The 20,177-nt window shown below is 35.2% G+C and overlaps 1 protein-coding gene across 2 annotated transcripts in view; it reads right to left on the reverse strand.

The window, feature by feature from the left end:
- The window catches only part of LOC149795677 (GPI-anchor transamidase component PIGS-like), a 105,747-nt gene that overhangs the window by 49,991 nt on the left and 35,579 nt on the right, over positions 1-20,177 (reverse strand). For both annotated transcript variants that reach the window (XM_089965527.1, XM_089965526.1), the window contains exons 6-8: positions 14,832-14,941; positions 7,570-7,690; positions 4,990-5,051 (exon numbers count right to left, since the gene is read on the reverse strand). In XM_089965527.1, coding sequence (XP_089821653.1) covers positions 4,990-5,051; positions 7,570-7,690; positions 14,832-14,941 — 293 coding nt within the window. The remainder of the gene's footprint in view (positions 1-4,989; positions 5,052-7,569; positions 7,691-14,831; positions 14,942-20,177) is intronic.

Here is a 20,177-nt window from a genome sequence, read left to right on the forward strand (position 1 = left end):
GCACTTACCAGTCAGCTCAGCTGCAGTACACAGTGCAGGATGCTCTACATGTTGCCATTTAATATTCAAAGACCTACCCACTAAAATGCTATCACAAGCGAAAGATGAAAGATTTCCAAACAAAGAATGCTGACACTATTTACGTGTTTCACAAAATATAAAAAGTTTAATTTTAGTAATTTTAATATATGAGACAGAGAGATTCTGCTTTTAAACAAACAAAAGGAAAAAGAAATCACATTTAAATATTAACAGATTTCATTTGGCCAGTCACTTTTAAAATGTTTGCTTAACATGTTTCCATATAATGAAACATACACAGCACTATCCAATATGCAACTTGTGCCAGTCTAGCCTGTCCATGCAACATGCCATTGGCTTACCTTTCAGTTAATGCCGATGCAATTTATTTGGTCCAATACATTCTTTCAATCTGCATGAAAAATACTTCAAACTGTACCAAAATGTCAAGCCAATATTGTTTATTAGTTACAATTTGACCCAATTATTCTTTTTAAGAAACTGATGTGAATAAAAACATTTTGTTGACAAAATAACATGGACCCAAGTGCATATTTATACTGGGTTTAGCAATTAGGCAAACAATTTAAAATTACCAAAATTATATACATAATCACCCAAATGGCACCAAAAATTTGGCAATCAAGTCTAAGCTTCGAATAACATGAACAAATAAAGTTTGGATTAGTACAACTAAAAGCAATAATAAACAGTTATAAAAAGGTTAGGGCAAGTTATTATTTGCGGATGTGGGAAAAAACTTTTTTACTTGTGCAACAGTAGCAGTTAATTTCTCCGCTACATCCATCATCATCTTTTGCAATTCGACCGAACTGCTTGCCATTATGCAAATTTAGTTGTGGAATGGGTATCTGTGGTAGATACTATTGTATCTGAATTCAGGGTTTCTGCAGACATAATAAAAACAAATTACATGACTTATCCAAACATTTTCCAGGGCAATTTCATAAACCTCAAGGGCTACAAAATTTGTGAAATGAATTTATTTACTGATCGTAATTTTGTCACTTTTTAAACAAGCTTTTTAATCGGAGATCAGCACACTATGGAGTTAGGAGTTATCAATATTTTTAACTCTATTGTCAGAAATTCCATGACTTTTCCAAAACTTTGCAAGGTTATGAGAAATTCTATGACTTTTCAAGGCCCATGAAATTTATTTTTTAAATACCAAAACTTTTTCAGGATTCCAGGTTGTGGGAACCCTGTCTGATGTACAATAAAAATAGCCTCTAGTTTTGTACATCAATCTGATTTGAGCTTTATCTAACTGGAATTTCTTCTTGTTCAGAGTTCTTCCCACACTCACCCCTCCACCCCTTTGTTTAACGTTTACTGTATTAGGAACTTTTCCCAACCTACCCCACTATTTAACTTTTACTGTATTAGAAGCTCTTCCCACCCCACCCTCCACTATGTTGTTGAACTTTGACTTTATTAGTCATAAAGTGAACACATCTATCAATAATGCCCTGTAGATCACCCAAAATGGCTAAGCCATGTGTTTGCCAAGGCTATAAAATCTATCTCCAATTGCACTGATTACTAAATGTGGCTTCTTATTTTTCACAGCTTGAAACAGATATCCTTGGAAGAACTTTGTTAACTACTCCAAACTGGAGGTGAATGAGGTTTTGATTTCAAAGGTTGAAAATCTCTATCTTCTGTTTATCTTGAACCGTTCTAAGGTAGTTGCAATTACTGACACTTTATTCACTCTGATTACTGTCACTTTATTCACTCTGATTACTGTCACTTTATCCACTCTGATTACTGTCACTTTATCCACTCTGATTACTGCCACTTTATTCACCGATTACTGTCACTTTATCCACTCTGATTACTGCCACTTTATTCACTCTGATTACTGTCACTTTATTCACTCTGATTACTGTCACTTTATTCACTCTGATTACTGTCACTTTATCCACTCTGATTACTGCCACTTTATCCATTCTGATTACTGTAACTTTATTCACTCTGATTACTATAGTAATGATCACTCATCTGACTACTTTCAATCTATTACATTTCTGAAGTTTTAAGTTTGTACATGCTAATTATAACCAGCTTCAACAACAGATAATAGTAAAATAAGAAAAGCACACTAATAAGCCAATTTTAGGAAGTGAAAATATCACAACTGAACCACACTGCATTTCTTAGTTCATATTATGAATTCAAAATTCGTTTTTCTACAAACAGTAAAAACCATTTGCATTCAGAAGTAAATGTTTCTTTAGAAAAATTGGTGCTAAAAAACATCAAAGCTCAACATCTTTCTGACTTGTCATTGTTAACAACCATATGGCAGAATTTTAAGTAAAACTGTTACTCCTCAGCTTATCATAGATTCATGAAAAAGTGACAAAGAAAGTTACATTTTTATCAAAATCACTTCGTTTATTGCATGAACAGCCACTGATTGAGAGCAATACTGTGTAGGCAAATTCAGCACATTAAAAAATGACCATACTCAAAAATAATTGGTCATATTCTGAGTCTGTTCATGTAATGCTGGAGACCAGTTTTACGTGGTAATGTGAGAACATCAAATGTGTTTCTCAGTCAAAATTTGGTTTTCACAAACTAATATTTTAGTTTTAAGGTATGTTGTGATATTAACTTTCAATAGTTAATGTACATTTTGAAACACTGAAGCTCAACACTGAACAGTAACTTTCACATGTGCAAATTGTCCTGACAAAAGCAGATACTGATGCCTATTTCATTTAGAATTTCTATAGCACACACTGATGCCTATTTCATTTAGAATTTCTATAGCACACATTGATGCCTTATATGTCATTTAGAATGTCTAGCACACACTGATGCCTATTTCATTTAGAATGACTAGCACACACTGATGCCTTTTCATTTAGAATTTCTATAGCATACACTGATGCCTTATATTTCATTTAGAATGTCTAGCACACACTGATGCCTTATATTTCATTTAGAATTTCTATAGCACATATCAATGCTTTATATTTCATTTAGAATGTCTAGCACACACTGATACCTTATATTTCATTTAGAATTTCTATAGCACATATCAATGCTTTATATTTCATTTAGAATGTCTAGCACACACTGATGCCTTTTCATTTAGAATTTCTATAGAACACATCGATGCCTTATATTTAATTTAGAATTTCTATAGCACACATTGATGCCCTTTATTTCATTTAGAATTTCTATAGCACACATAGTTGCCTTACATTTCATTTAGAATTTCTATAGCATACACTGATGCCTTATATTTCATTTAGAAAGTCTAGCACACACTGATGCCTTTTAATTTAGAATTTCTATAGCACACATTGATGCCTTATATTTCATTTAGAATTTCTATAGTACACACTGATGCCTTTTCATTTAGAATTTCTATCGCGCTTTCTATAGCACATATTGATGCCTTATATTTCATTTAGAATTTCTACAGTACACATTGATGCCTTCTGTATATCATTCAGAATGTCTACAGCACACACTGATGCCTTGTGTATTTCATTTAGAATGTATATGGCACACAATGATGTCATGTGTATTTCATTTAGAATGTCTATAGCACACACTGATTCCTTGTGTATTTCATTAAGAATGTCTATGGCACACACTAATGCCTTGTATATTTCATTTAGAATGTCTATATGATGCACTAATGCCTTGTGTATTTCATTTAGAATGTCTATAGCACACACTAATGCCTTTTGTATTTCATTTAGAATGTCTATAGCACACTAATGCATTGTGTATTTCATTTAGAATGTCTATAGCACACTAATGCCTTGTGTATTTCATTTAGAATGTCTATAGCACACTAATGCCTTGTGTATTTCATTTAGAATGTCTACAGCACATATTAATGACTTGCATATTTCATTAAGAATGTCTATGGCACACACTAATGCCTTGTGTATTTCATTTAGAATGTCTATAGCACACACTGCCACTTGTAGTTCATTTAGAATGTTGATAGCACACACTAATGCCTTGTGTATTCATTTACAATGTCTATATGACGCACTGATGCCTTGTGCATTTCATTTGGAATGTCTATAGCACACACTGATGCCTTTTGTATTTCATTTAGAATGTCTATAGCACACACTGATGCCTTGTGTATTTCATTTAGAATGTCTGTAGCACACACTGATGCCTTATGTAATTCATTTAGAATGTCTATAGTACACACTGATGCCTTATGTAATTCATTTAGATGGTAATTGATGCCAACTTTATCTCCTCATGGAGAAAGAAAATAAAGTCAGCCAGTTGAGGGAATCAGGCACTCAAAGGAACAGAGTTACTGATGTGACACCAGCCCCTGAAAATATGCAACCTTCCCTTACAAGTCTTTAGAATGGAGGGCCTTCTTGCTCTCTCAAGATTCTATCCACAATCAAAGATCAAAATTCGCTCTGCTGCAAGTCTGACAAGAGCCAAACACGAAGGAAAGACAGTAAGAACTACAGACTTTGAATGGAGAACCGCAGATGTGATGCATTAGTGTAAGCAAAGGAAATCTCAACTGCTTCATGTCCTTTAAGATCAAGCAAATCCATGTGGCATCCTCTGTCAAGTTCTGAGCACAAATTGACTGGAGCAGTTAGTGATGTCATGGACATCTTTGAACTCGATGGACAAACAACATACGATATAGACAGAGAAAATGAATGTTCATCATTTAGTAAGGCCGGATTCAGAAAGTAGCAGGGTGATCAGGAATGAATTCAAAGGAGAAATGATTGCTATGGTGTAATCTGGTTACAAATTGGAATAATTTTGCCAAAATGGGAAAAGTTGACATATTTGTATCTATAGAAGAGTGACAGAATAAACTGTCAGAAAAGTGATGCCTATGTATATGCTTTGTGGATTAGACAAAACTTTTGAATGCGAGTCAAAATTTATCTTGCTGATGTTTTGTACATGAAAACTCACCTGTGACTGGATGTTAACAGTGGCATACTTCTTAAGCTGCTTGGTCAATGGTTCAAGGTAGGCTAAACAAAGAATTAAAAAAAAAATGGGAACTAAAATATTATGAATCAACTTTTAAGAGAATAATACAAGTCTGAATGATGAATATGTTTTAATAACGCTTAATATTTCAGGCAATAACAAGCAGGCAAAAGTTTTTTATGTTATTCATAACATACATTAGCAGAAATAAATCTTGTACAATTATTTTGATGCCAAAAGACTAAAATGAACTGTTGTTCATTCAGCTCATTTGACACAAATCAATAAATAACACCACAGACAAATTGTGAAAATTCTGATCCAATTGTTCACAAATGTTACTGAATCAAATCATTATATACACACAAATGTTACTGAATCAAATCATTATATACGCACAAATGTTACTGAATCAAATCATTATATACACACAAATGTTACTGAATCAAATCATTATATACACACAAATGTTGCAGCGAAGGCCAGGGTCTGCATGTCAAGTCCATTGTTAAAACACTGCTGTAAAACGTCTGACACTGACCCCATGGTAAAAGGCTGAGCAAGCATGTCACAGAAGTAATTGTTTAGCTTCACTAAAGTCCATGCCATGTATGAAGAGAAATCTAACTGAGGGTTTAGGAAAAACGGTCGAATGAAAAAAAAGAATAAAAATCTCAATGCAAATTTTCAATGACTGATTTTAAAAATGGTAAGCCAGCATAGGTTCATAATAATTCATCCCAGTTATGAAGAAAGCCTATCAAGGGTTTTAGGAAATAAAAAAGTGAAAATAACTGAACCAAAACCGTAATGCTGTTTTTCCAATGACCATGACCTGACCACAAGGTAAAATACACAAATGAGCAAATGACTAAATAAATTACCTTCAAAACAATTCATAGCAAGTATGGTGAATCTATCCAAGAGTTTGCAAAACATAATAAAGTGAAAGCTTAAACTATTCCCCCAGCTGCCTCCCCAAAAGTGGATGCCATGTCTTGCTTCTCACTAACATTGGCTTGACATTAAACCCTGCCCAAAACATACATATTTTTGGACAAAATATACATGACCATTGTGTGTATCCTGAATGACAATTCACAAGTAAATTTCCATATTTGTTTTGAGTGATGTATTGTAGAATATTGTCAGCTTAAAAATGAAGCTATTAAGGCTGTATCCATAAAGAAAGTTTTGTACAAGATGGGCTGTAAGTTTAGGTGATCGAAACAACAGCTAATGTCAAGAGCAGTAGCTCAACAAACTAATCATGCAAAATAGTTCATTCACTGGTGAGTTTACAGGGTAAGGTAATGGACTGGAGCTCAAATGGCCTAGATTCAGTTTATAAAAACAAATACTTTCAACTGAATAGGTTGCTTCCCTGCTTTGGGTAATTCATGATCATTAGTAATTTTCCATACTCAGAGCATAAATATCTTAAGATTTTTAAATTTTCGGCAATATCACACTGCCATCATCAGCAACTAATATCGATCATGTGACTTATGATGGGCAAGTGATATGAAAAGAGACTGGTGTAGCCCCTCATCCTTGTTTAGTTTTCTGCTGACGTATTTTGATGTCTCCTTCACCTTGCTTTTCCACATGTTGTCCTTGGATGTGATGATGTTGGTCTGATATCCCATATTGCTACAATGACCGATGACTCTCTACTCTTCTTTAATCCTTGTTTCTAACATTCAAACTTTTTCCCTGACGAAACCATCATAAGTCATGTGATCAATATTAGTCGCTGATGAAGGCAGTGTGATATTGCCAAAAAAATTTGAATTCTTAACACATTGATCAATATTAGTCGCGGAGTATGGGAAATTACTAATGATCACAAACACTTTCACACTAATTTAGAAATGTTGTCCTGATAATGTAAACTAAACACAGTGAAACTTCACTATAAAACCATTTAGTACACTACTTAAAATACTGTAATAGATCCCATTAAACTGCATAGATTTTATTTTATTATTACTAGTAAATCTGTTTCAATTAAAAAAAGCTTTTGGATAATGAGACCAATTATGTTACACATCAATACTTTGAAAACACAGCCTCACAGGAACATACCTCAGGATAAGATGGCCTCGATTATAACATAGCTTCATAGGAACATGCCTTAATATAAGTTGGTCTCACTTATAACAAGGGTCATTTGTATCATTTTCATGATCAACATTATAAAGAGTAAAGGCAAGCAATGAAGGCAAGTAATTTAAATGTTGGAAAATACTGTATCATATCCTATGTTTGCGTCCATCATGTGGAAAATTCCTTCAATTTGCAAGTAATTCAGCAGAACTTACCTGCCTTCTGCCCATACAGTACAGAGAATTATTCTCAATTAACATGGCCAAATATAAACCATTTCCAAAATAGCTGGGAATCATGGGAAAATGAAATGCAAGTGTTTGACTTACAGCACTGTGATGCCTTATATATTGGAGTGATTATAACTGTCTTTATTGGGGTACATTCCCTTAATATCTTTTATTCTGGTAAAGATCAACTGACCAAAAACAAAACTGCACTAAAAGTTACCCTGTACAGCATGCTGTATGTCCCATTGAGCATCTATAATGTCTGGCTGGGGATTGACTAGGGTAAAGGTGATGTCATAGCCAGGATGTGATCGCACTGTCCTCATCCTCTCTTTGTCTGGCTGAAAACAGATAAATAGTAAAATTACTGACAGTACAGCAAAATCTTCCAAAGCATGATTTGTCTATGTCAAAGGCTTTGGAACCAAAGCAACACTGAAAAAGGTGTGGTTGGGGTTGGAAGAGGGTGTGTCCAGCCATGTTTTCAAATATCAAAAAAGAGAAGTTTGATGGTAGCCCCTTTCAATTTAATTAAATATCGTATTGTCTCAAATTCTGTACCTGCTCTCACTGTTTTGTATACAATTAAAATCTGTCTCAAAAAAGCTCAAGTAGGAACATCCTTCCTTGCTGAAAAGCTGCTATACCAAATTAACAAGAAGGCCATTACCTGCATGTCAAATACTTGATTAAAGCATTGCCATAAAATGGAACCTTTTGTCCCCAAGGTTGAAGTGTTCAGCTCACAGAATGATTTGTCTTACTATCACAATGATACATCCAAAACATGAACATGAACTGAAACACATATTTTTCTGAAAATATGAATCTGCCTTCCACACCTTGGGGGATTGGAGATGGGGCTTTCTGAGTGATAGGGGTATGTAACTCATTCCACCTCTTATCTATTCTCCTAAGGTATTATGGATAGGATCTGACACCAATCCTTCTAAGGGGAGATCACTCTTGTCAACTCCCACCTATGTAAGCAGACAACTTTCTGACGTTTTTTTAATGGCTAAAATCAAGTTTGGGAGGGCTGGATTTTAGAGGTAGTAGTTTTATTCCTTGGTGTTATTAGGTAATGTATCTGAAGACAAAAATGACTAATAAAAAACATAATGACATAACAATGCTTGTGTTTAATGGTTTCGACATTTAAAGTAACTACATGCACAGAAACACCTATGCAATGGATACGTCCTCAAATGGGACAATATTAATTAACCCTTTTCAAATCATAACTTTCATTTTAAACTTCCATATTTTGACAAAATTGTATGGTCCTTTGTTCTTTATAATATATTTCACTATAAATATATACACATACAAAACTAATCAGAATCTAACATCACCCTACACAATTTGCTTTGTTGGCACTACTGATCTTCAAAACTGCCAATCAAAATGGTGAATCTTTTCAATGAGAAGCTAATTTTTCAGTATTATGTTTCTCTGAGAATACTTACACAATGACATTAACATTAGGATATAAGCCTGCAACCTCCTGAATACAGTCCTACTAAGAAGACAAAAACTTGTCTTTTCTATCTTGTATAGATAAAGGACACTAACTCTTGCCAATTACCTCCACTTGCCACTGCTAGGTGTCACTAGCTTTTAAGCTGAGTGATATGCAACTGATGATGCTAACATGGCAGGGTGGCTGGGAGGGTGTTTATATGGTGTGATCTGGTAAACATTCTCAGCGGAATATAACTTAATTAAAAATTTGCTTTCTCTTCAAATATGTTTCCTGATCACATTTACATTAGGAGAATAGGTAACAGGTGGAGGAAATGCTGAGCATCTGACCTATACCTCAAGACTGGATTCCCTCTTGTGAATGATAACTCATTCTCCTAATTTGATAAGCAACACTTGCTGGAGTCATGTGATCTGTGACCCTTAGATCCACTTATGAAGATGATTTTTGAAATATTCTTGCTAACAAACTTTCCCTGGTGAATCAAATTAAGTTAATACGCTGTGTTGACTTTTATCTGGGTCTAGTGGTTATCTGGGGTGCTGCCATTGGTCCCACCTGATTCAATGTTTGTCTCTGCAAAACTATATCTCTGAGATAAAAACTGGAAAAGGTAGATCATGCATGCCAGCCAACAGCTTCTATTATGTCTCAGACTGAAACATTTTCAGATGCAAGACTCATTGAGGCTGCTTTAATTTTATGAGCTGAAATTTTCAATATGTGACTATGATCTTAAGAGACCTCAAAGTACACCCACTTGAAGCTTGAATGGTGATGTTGTGCTTCAAGCTTTCACTGGGAAAAAGAGTTGTATGCGTGCACCATGACTTGCTTTGAGCTCTTCAAGTAGTGCTTGAGGGCACAAACAGGGTCTTGAACAGCCACTGCTCTCAGCATGTTTATGAACAAGAGGGACTCTCTGATTGCTGAAAGATGGTAGCCTATTTTTGGATACAAAGACTGATTACATCTGGATGACCATCAAATCAACTGATCTGAACTGAAGAGTGTGTAACTTGCTCACCCTGCATGCCAAAGCTAGGGCTATCAGGAAATGTGTTTTGCAGAATAGAGGTTTCAGGGAAGTGCAGGCTAAAGGCTTGGATTCGTCTGAATTGAGCCATGTTATAACCCAGAACAGATTTCATTTTGGAAACAGGGTGAAGGATATTGGTCGATTCAGGTCAAAATTGGCTAAAAGGTCTGACAGATCTTTATCATGACCGATATTGTGTTTTCAGGATGCCAGAATGTGTCCATTATCATGGAGTGGTAGCTTTGATGGTAATTGGTATCAACTGTTTCTCCTCATACAGCCAGAGAAAAAAGTTGGTCAGCTGAAGAACTGAGGTCCCCAAAGGGATGATGAGTCCATAAAAACATGCCATTTTCCTTCACAAGCCTACAGTGTAGAGGGCCTTCAAACTCACAATATTCTCTCCAAGGTTTAAATTCTTTCTCTCATTAGGCTGTACAGACAAGAGCCAGGCATGTTGTAGAAAAGTGTCCTTCCTGTCTGGCAGTTAACAGTAGAGAGAGGAGAGAGGGGGTTGGATAAATGAAATCCGAAGCGCCTCTGAAACCTGGATCTCCCATTGGTTCAGACAAAATAGGTTGATCCAGTGAGACTGGAATTGCAGGAATTAGGCACCCATTAGTAGTATGTCTGTGAGCAGTGGGATTTGTAGGTCATGTCAACACTTTGGAGGCTGGAGGTAGAGAAACTTGGTTTCTTGCCTCTCCTATAAGATTGCATCCTAAACTGGTCAGGTTGTTGCCTCCTGGCATTATGATCAGAATTGAATGTGTGATGGAAAAGATCCCTTGTTCCAGAAATGCCAATCATTTCTCCACTATAGCAGGGGCTGACTGGTCCTAAAAGGCAGTGCAGTTCCTTCTGAATGTCTTGAAAGAGTAATGGTGAGCCAAACAGGGCCATCCATAACACCAGGATATGATGCTGATTGAGCAATGTGGAGGTCCAACATTGTGCCAATGAACAGAGCTAGAAGGGGGGAATGTAGTTTGAGATCACCAAATGCTGCCTTCATAACTTCCCAAAGAAAAGAGTGATAAGAGAAACCCATGAGGCAGTGACAGTTCAAACCTCATGGGTTTCATTAAGATAGAAACACAGTATATTAAGAGTTTCAGTGTTCCGGCAAAGAGATCGCTTGAGATAAACCAAGGATGAAGGTGAACTGTTTTAGGTAATTCCAATAATGATGAGTTCTGTGGTGGTGAACTGGGTGCTGAGGCTGTCTCTCTGACCGTGTAGATTTCTGGCGGTTTGTAGTTGATGTGCCATTAATTGATTTACCTCCCATATCTGCATAAAAACTCCACCACTATTATCTTTGTCTTTAGCTGTACATTTCTGCACTTTGCCTATGGTCTAATTGTAAGACAAACAGAGCAGAATGAATAAATCTGTGTAGCCCTGCACCTTTCTTTTTAAACACAATGTCAGTGCAGATCTAAACTACATAATATTTTACCTGGAAATTAGTGATAGTAGATGACCTAATAAAGTAATGAAGCATCTAGGTATAATATAATTTATAATACTACCTGTAGAAAGGTCCAATGATGGCCTGTACAGGTAAAGTCATTTAGGCTTGGTACCCAGAAGCTACAAATGCCTGGTATAGAAAATCAACCTATATGTAACCGGTTATAGTGGAATTATGTATATCTTAAGAGTTTGAGTTTTCTACAGGTGCTAGAGACTTGCTTGCACATAAAATATAATTATAGCATGAACTTATTGTGAAGCCACACAGGCTACCCATGCAGATTCATAAATATTATAAATGTACGAAGACAACAAAGCATCCAAAAATTGTAAAGGCAGAACTTTGTAAACATAGCAAGAGAAAAAATGTTGGAAATATTGATGGAGATACTTTCCTTAGATGTGAAAAACTTCCAAAAAGTTGATTCTGGCATTTGGGAGGTCTCTTAAGGCGAGAGAGTGATTCTTAACACGAGTGGAAGTAGTAACTGGGAAATTTATGTGATTTGCCGCCAATCCCTGTACCAAGGGGAGATCACTCTGCCTGATTGCTGCCTAGACAAGCAGATCAATTTTAGCTTTTTCTATAGCTAAAAGTGTTATCTTGAAGGGCTGGATTTGTGAGGTATTAGTAGTTTTCCTATGGTTTATGATTGGGTAACATATTTAAAGAGGAAATAAAGGTATAATTTTGGCCTGAATTTAATAATGGCAACATCATCTGATGAACCTGATGGCACATCTATTCAAAGGTGGTAGACTGCAAAACCTCAACATTTGGTTCCCCATTTCGACAGAGGTAATAGTAAATGTCTCACTTTAGAGATTCAGCAACGTTCCCCACATGACTTCAGACGCATACTTCAGTGTTGTCTTTGTGAGATTTGCTTGTCTTTCCCTTTGGCTGCTTTCTGGAATACAGTCCAGACTTCTTCAAAACACACAGCACACATGCTGCAAGGAAGAGACGAGGTACATTTGGTGCACACTAAACAGGACTTGTGCCTATCTTCCCTTGTCTTACATTTCTTACATTTATTGCACTTGGTCAACATGTTTCAACTGAAACAACTCAAGAAGAAAAGAAAAGAAAGCATAAATCAACAGCTTAGCATGTTGAGAAGTCACTAATATAAAATGTGTTTCTAATGTACAACAGGCAGTGTGTGCTAAAACGTGAGTAACAACATGTGTTCAATGACAGCATGCTGCATAAATGATCCAAATAGATAAGTCCATGAATGGGACAAATTCACTCAAAAAAAAATTGAAAATTGTAAAAAATAATGTATACCACATGTAGACAAATCATTATTACACACCATAGGTCCAAGTTTCGGGATGGCTAACTGATATTGGTGTGAATTTATGACAGGTATCATGTACAATGTTGAAGCAAAGGTTAAAACTAGTGACAGCTGGCATTGGCCAGGGGAGGTAATGGGCAAGAGTTATTGCCCTTTATTAGTATGAGCTAGAAAAGCAGAATTTTTAGTAGGGCAGGACATGGGAGGTAGCAGGCTTATATCCCTTTTGTCAGTGTGATCAGAGAATCTGTTCGAATAAGAACAACATACCTAACAATTTAATATTTGGTGAATTTTGCTTTTTTTAATGTAAATCTTTGCCCTGAAGACACAGACATCCACCAATGTACAGTATATACCTTGCTTACAAGTCCAGTCCAACTGCAAACTGCACAGACCCAGATTTACAATCACATAATGCTCTGGTCAATGCAGTTTGTAAGGAGTAATCAGTAGAACATAGATCCCGATTCCCTGGCACATTATGCAGTTGGACATAAGTATATACAGTATTTGACAGTTCATACAAATGATTTGACTTAATTTCTTAATTAAGGAACATATAAAAATGCTGAATTTATCATCAAATGAAACTTGTGAAAGTTTTTGAAAAGAATATATATATATGTATGTAACAGAGATCCTAAACTAACTGTGTGTATTCCAGATAAGTAAGACAGATCAAAAGATCTGACCAACACCTACATCTCAAATATCATATATAATTGTCTTCAATATGTTTATCCATTATGTGTCAAATAAAACACATAACATAGTAAAATTTAAACATCACTAGGTCCTGTTTACAGATAGTTTCTTCATCAGGCAATCAATAAAGGTGTTGCCAACATAATCAGTTTATACATTGTTTGTCACAGAATCAGTAGATGTCATTTATGAAGTTTGTTTATTTGAGTTATGTTTTCCCAAAAGCTTATCTTCTGGACTTATCAATTAACTAATTAATTAATTAATATGCTAGTCCTTCACACCACATGATTTTTAACTACAATGTTTCACGGTGTGTCTGGAAATCACACCTTAAAACAACAAATATGTGAAGCCAAGGTCCAAAATTACGAAACAAGGATACAAATATTCATGTCATCCTCCAAAATATATATGGGAAAATGATCAAATAAATCTTTCTACATTTGACTTTACCAGAAAATGCATGTCAATTAGTTGTTACATATTTTTGAGGTAATAAGTCTACTCGCTGTCAGTCAAAAAGTAATGTTTAAAAAACAGTGGAGTGGATTAATACTTGTTGCATGAAATTCTATAGTGTAGTGTCTGGAAAGAGAAAATGATTATTAGAAATAATAAATTTGAGATGAAATATCAAATAAGAATAATGCTAAAGCAGTTATGGAACCAAAAATGAAAAAAAGTGAAGATGTTAGTGTGTGTGTGATTTAGATTTTTAATGTAGCTTTAATAATTTTCCAGTCATATCGCTACAGTCTGCAGCACGGCAATTTAAAGTGATGTCTAGCACTGGGGCATCATGCCACAGACATAGTGATGTAAAGCACTGCAGCATGATGTCCCACCCAGTCACATTATCCAGACACCAGGTAGACCAGTCCTAACACTAACCTCTTAATGCTGAGTGCCTAGCGAGGCAACTGTCAGTACCATGTTTTTTTAGAAGTCTTTGGTATGACTCGGCCAGGGTTCAAACCCACGACCTCCCACATCTGGGGTAGACGCTCTAACCACTAGGCCACCGGAGCAGTCTGTGAAGATGTTAAACTGTTGTCAAATATACACAAAAATGTATTATGCTAATAAAAATCCGTGTTCTCTAAAAAAAATACAAACCTTTCTCTGGCAGTACATGATCATAAAGCTTCTTCACTCAGTTCACATAGAAAAAATCCAAACCTTTCTCTGGCACTACATGATCATAAAGATTCTTCACTCAGTTCACATAAAAAAAACTTGGTTTCCACAGGAAGAAAAAAAATCTGAGAAAGAGAAGAATTATGACCAAAAGCTCTAGTTAATGGGCAATCATTAATGGTGAACAGAAAACAGACCTGGAATGGAAAATTCTGAGGTGCAGTCCTTATCTGGTACACTTGATAACCAAATGTTAGTATTTTGGCCACAAGTTCTAAAGCCAGTATAGTATCTGTCACAATTAGACTGAAATAATTCTAAACCTTTTGATCCCGTGATCCCTTGGCAGCCTCGTAAGCTTTCAGTACTGACCGTTCTCTCACCACAACTTCCTTCAGGATCTGAGCTATCTGCTCAGCAAACTGCTTTATATCTGAAATATAATAATATGTGTGTGTGTGATTTGGATTTTTAATGTAGCTTTAACAATTTTTCAGTCATATCGCTATGACATCTGCAGTGTGGCAGTTTATAGTGATGTCAAACACTGGGGCATAATGCCATAGACACAAAGCATGATGTCCCACCCAGTCACATTATCCTGACACCAGGCTGACCAGTCATAACACTAACTCTAAATGTTGAGCACCTAGCGAGGCAGCTGTTAGTAACGTTTTTATAAGTCTTTGGTATGACTCAGCCAGGGTTCGAACCCACGGCCTACTGCATCCCAGGTGGATGCTCTAACCACTAGACCACCAGAGCAGTAATGAAATATAATAAGAAATATGTGCAGCTGTGAAACAAATAATATATAAAACATATTTCTTTGTTAGCTGACCATAACAAATTAGGATATTAACTCCAAACTCTTCTTCTTAAACCAACAAATGATTACATAGCTGATTACTAGTCTCCATTAGCCATTGTAAACCTTATCATGAAGAAAATAAATTTCAACCAGAGCAATCTTGCCCTTTTTTCTAATTAAATATTTGTCTGGCAACCATTTCTCTTTACAGCTGAACTTTTAATCAATTTAAAATGTGATATTTGAAATACTAATTGACACTCTACAGCCAAATAACTACATACCCACCAACCTTACTTATCATCACAAGGCAATAAAGATATGAAAGAATGAAAAAAAGAACATTCTTTTCTATATCTCAATGCAGATGCAACAAGTTCATAACACAAATTAATGTTGTTTTTGTATCAAATGTTTAAAAATTATTGTTCTTACAAACTTGAAAAGCTACATCACTGTATACCCCTACAAGTTCTATCACTGTATACCCCTTCAAGCTATATCACTGTATACCTCTTCAAGCTATACCACTGTATATGCCTTCAAGCCAGATTTTAGTGGGTAGAAGTCACAGGTAACCTTGGAGTGGCAGCTGGCAGTATTACTTTGATTAACCACTTCAGGTAATGTCTCACATCAATAATTACCTTGATTAACCACCTCAGGCAATGTCTCACATCAATAATTACCTTGATTAACCACTTCAGGCAATGTCTCACATCAATAATTACCTTGATTAACCACTTCAGGCAGTCTCACTGCATCAATAATTATCCTGATTAACCACTTCAGGCAATATCTCAATCAATAATTACCTTGATTAACCACTTTAGGGAATGTCTCACATCAATAATTACCCTGATTAACCACTTAAGGCTGTGTCTCACATGCATCAATAATTACCTTGATTAACCACTTAAGGCTATGTCTCATATGCATCAATAACTACCTTGATTAACCACTTCAGGCAGTCTCACATGCATCAATAATTATCCTCATTAACCAATTCAGGCAATGTCTCACATCAATAATTACCCTGATTAACCACTTCAGGCAATGTCTCATATCAATAATTACATTGATTAACCACTTCAGGCAATGTCTCAATGCTTCAATAATTACCTAGATTAACCACTTCAGGAAAAGTCTCACATGAATCAATAATTATCTTGATTAACCACTTCAGGCAAATTCTGACATCAATAATTACCTTGATTAACCAATTCAGGCAATGTCTCACATGCATCAATAATTACCTTGATTAACCACTTCAGGCAATGTCTCACATGCATCAATAATTACCTTGATTAACCACTTCAGGCAATATCTCACATGCATCAATAATTTGCTTGATTAACCATTTCAGGCAATATCTCACATGCATCAATAATTTGCTTGATCAACCACTTCAGGCAATGTCTCACATGCAAATCATGTATATAAGCCTTGTCACATTCATTTCATATGCATTCATATCTACAATACACAGTTAATCTGTTTAGGGTAATTTTAAATGCATTCACATGTACAATACACAGTGAATCAATAATTTGCTTGATCAACCACTTCAGGCAATGTCTCACATGCAAATCATGTATATAAGTCTTGTCACATTCATTTTATATGCATTCACATGTACAATACACAGTGAATCTGTTGAGGGTAATTTTAAATGCATTCACATGTACAATACACAGTTAATCTGTTGAGGGTAATTTTAAATGCATTCACATGTACAATACACAGTTAATCTGTTGAGGGTAATTCTAAATGCATTCACATGTACAATACACAGTTAATCTGTTGAGGGTAATTTTAAATGCATTCACTTGTACAGTAAACAGTTAATCTGTTGAGGGTAATTTTAAATGCATTCACATGTACAATACACAGTGAATCTGTTGAGGGTAATTTTAAATGCATTCACATGTACAATACACAGTGAATCTGTTGAGGGTAATTTTAAATGCATTCACATGTACAATACACAGTGAATCTGTTGAGGGTAATTTTAAATGCATTCACATGTACAATACACAGTGAATCTGTTGAGGGTAATTTTAAATGCATTCACATGTACAATACACAGTGAATCTGTTGAGGGTAATTTTAAATGCATTCACATGTACAATACACAGTTAATCTGTTGAGGGTAATTTTAAATGCATTCACAACAGTTAATCTGTTGAGGGTAATTTTAAATGCATTCACATGTACAATACACAGTGAATCTGTTGAGGGTAATTTTAAATGCATTCACATGTACAATACACAGTTAATCTGTTGAGGGTAATTTTAAATGCATTCACATGTACAATACACAGTGAATCTATTGAGGGTAATTTTAAATGCATTCACATGTACAATACACAGTTAATCTGTTGAGGGTAATTTTAAATGCATTCACATGTACAATACACAGTGAATCTGTTGAGGATAATTTTAAATGCATTCACATGTACAATACACAGTTAATCTGTTGAGGGTAATTTTAAATGCATTCACATGTACAATACACAGTTAATCTGTTGAGGGTAATATGTAAGAACTGTTCCATCAAAATGTATATGGTATCCAGGGAAGGCAGTTTTTTAAAAGTGTATGCCAAAGTTCATATTAAAATGATAAGAAAATTCTAAATTGCATCAATGGGTGGGTACCCAACTTTAAAAGTGCCCTCCCTGGGTCCCATGTATGTTTTAATGGAACAGCCTCACAATATGTATTGTATAGATGTCAGTCTTATGTAAAGATGACCACTGAATAAACTTATTTATTTCCATTTCCAACTGCATAATTCAGAAACGACTTTCTGAATAGGTCATGATCTTTATAGCTCTAGCATGGATGAGTCAATGTAAAATGCATATCACAATGAACATCGTTGATTCTAATGGAGTAGAATTAATGCATCTAATTATCAAGTTTCATGATTGGAACATAAACCCCAAGAAATGAACTTTCAACACAAAATTTTAAGAAAGTCAATGAAAGTCACTCAGCATAAAAGTTTAATCAATAAGACCTTATTTGCCAAAACATATGTATAATTTATCAAAATGTATCCACTGAACAAGTTTCATGATTCCAGGTAGGCTATTAACATACCAAAACATATGTATAATTTATCAAGACGTATCCACTCAACAAGTTTCATGATTCCAGGTAGGCTATTAACATACCAAAACACATGTATAATTTATCAAGATGTATCCACTCAACAAGTTTCATGATTCCAGGTAGGCTATTAACATACCAAAACATACGTATAATTTATCAAGACGTAACCACTCAACAAGTTTCATGATTCCAGGTAGGCTATTAACATACCAAAACATCTTGTGGTCATGGACTAAATGCAAAAAGTTAAGCTAAGCCAGCAAAGGATGAAATAAATATAGGCCATGATGAGCTTCCAATTATTCTAACAGAGACATGGAATTCGATTCTAGCCTTAGAAATGAATATCAAACTGAAAATTGTTGATACTGACCTACTACTGCAATGAGTGAGTAGAGCTCATAAAGATGCATCTCCAAGTTTTATGTTTCTATATAGGATAGTAAGCATAGAGTAAACACCTATGTAGTCATAGGCCAAGCGTAACAACTTAACCTAAGTCAGTAAAATGTGAAACATAGGTCACAGTGACCTCTTTTAGTATGGATCTTGTTCTACAACAGATGTTTAAAATCAAATAGTTCAATGAGTACAGCATAAACAGTAAAAACTAATCCAAGGTCAGTGATACGTGAAATAGGGATCAAGTGACCTACTTTAAGCTAAAGGTGTATCCACAGCGCATACCTATACTCTATCCACTGGGCATACCAATATTCTGTTCACAAGGCTGAATCAAAACTTCTTTTCTGTATCAATGGCACTACATTGTCAATGATGGCCCACTCAAACATGCAAAATGCATCCACATAGCATGGAGTAAAAATAAACATTTGCACATATCCATGCCCGTCCTATGGCTGGTTGTGAACTCAGCTCTTTACCTGTTTTGTGCATTATGTCGATGTGTGTTTCACTTATAGAAAACGTGGGTTGAGGAAGACTGGTTATACTGTCTTATGTGTGTTTCACTTATAGAAAACGAAGGTTTAGAAAGACTGGTTACACTGCCTTATGTGTGTTTCGCTTACAGAAAATGTTGGTTTAGGAAGACTGGTTACACTGCCTTATGTGTGTTTCACTTAAAAAAAACGTTGGTTTAGGAAGACTGGTTACACGCCTTATGTGTGTTTCACTTATAGAAAACATTGGTTTAGGAAGACTGGTTAAACTGCCTTATGTGTGTTTCACTTATAGAAAACGTTGGTTTAGGAAGACTGGTTACACTGCCTTATGTGTGTTTCACTTATAGAAAACATTGGTTTAGAAAGACTGGTTACACTGCCTTATGCCAATAATTTCAATTTAACACACGAAGAGATGATAACAATTTGCATCATACACAACATTTTTTTTCATGAAAGGTGATCAAGTCACCTCTCATGAAAAAAAATGTTGCGTATGATGCAAATTTTAAGTTTATCATGTTGATGACTTTATTTGAAGGAAAATTGTCCAAATTAAAAACTCAAACTATCCAATGGAAATTGTTTTAAGATGGTTCCCTCTCTTCATCCAGTCCACCATCAGAACCAAATAAAATTAACTTTTGAAAAGATATAAGAGTTGTAATAAAGTCAGTAGCATAAACCTCATAGTTTACGTTGACCTGTCACTCGTGTAATAAAGTACTGGTAATTTTCAAATTATCATACAATACTATGAAGAGACAAAATGAAGATATTCTCATTTGCATGTCATTATAATGTTAGTAAAATGATTCATAGTGTTAATCAAT

The sequence above is a fragment of the Sinohyriopsis cumingii genome, chromosome 7, assembly GCF_028554795.1.
Source record: "Sinohyriopsis cumingii isolate HCF-2022 chromosome 7, ASM2855479v2, whole genome shotgun sequence".
In the NCBI taxonomy this organism is placed as follows: domain Eukaryota; kingdom Metazoa; phylum Mollusca; class Bivalvia; order Unionida; family Unionidae; genus Sinohyriopsis; species Sinohyriopsis cumingii.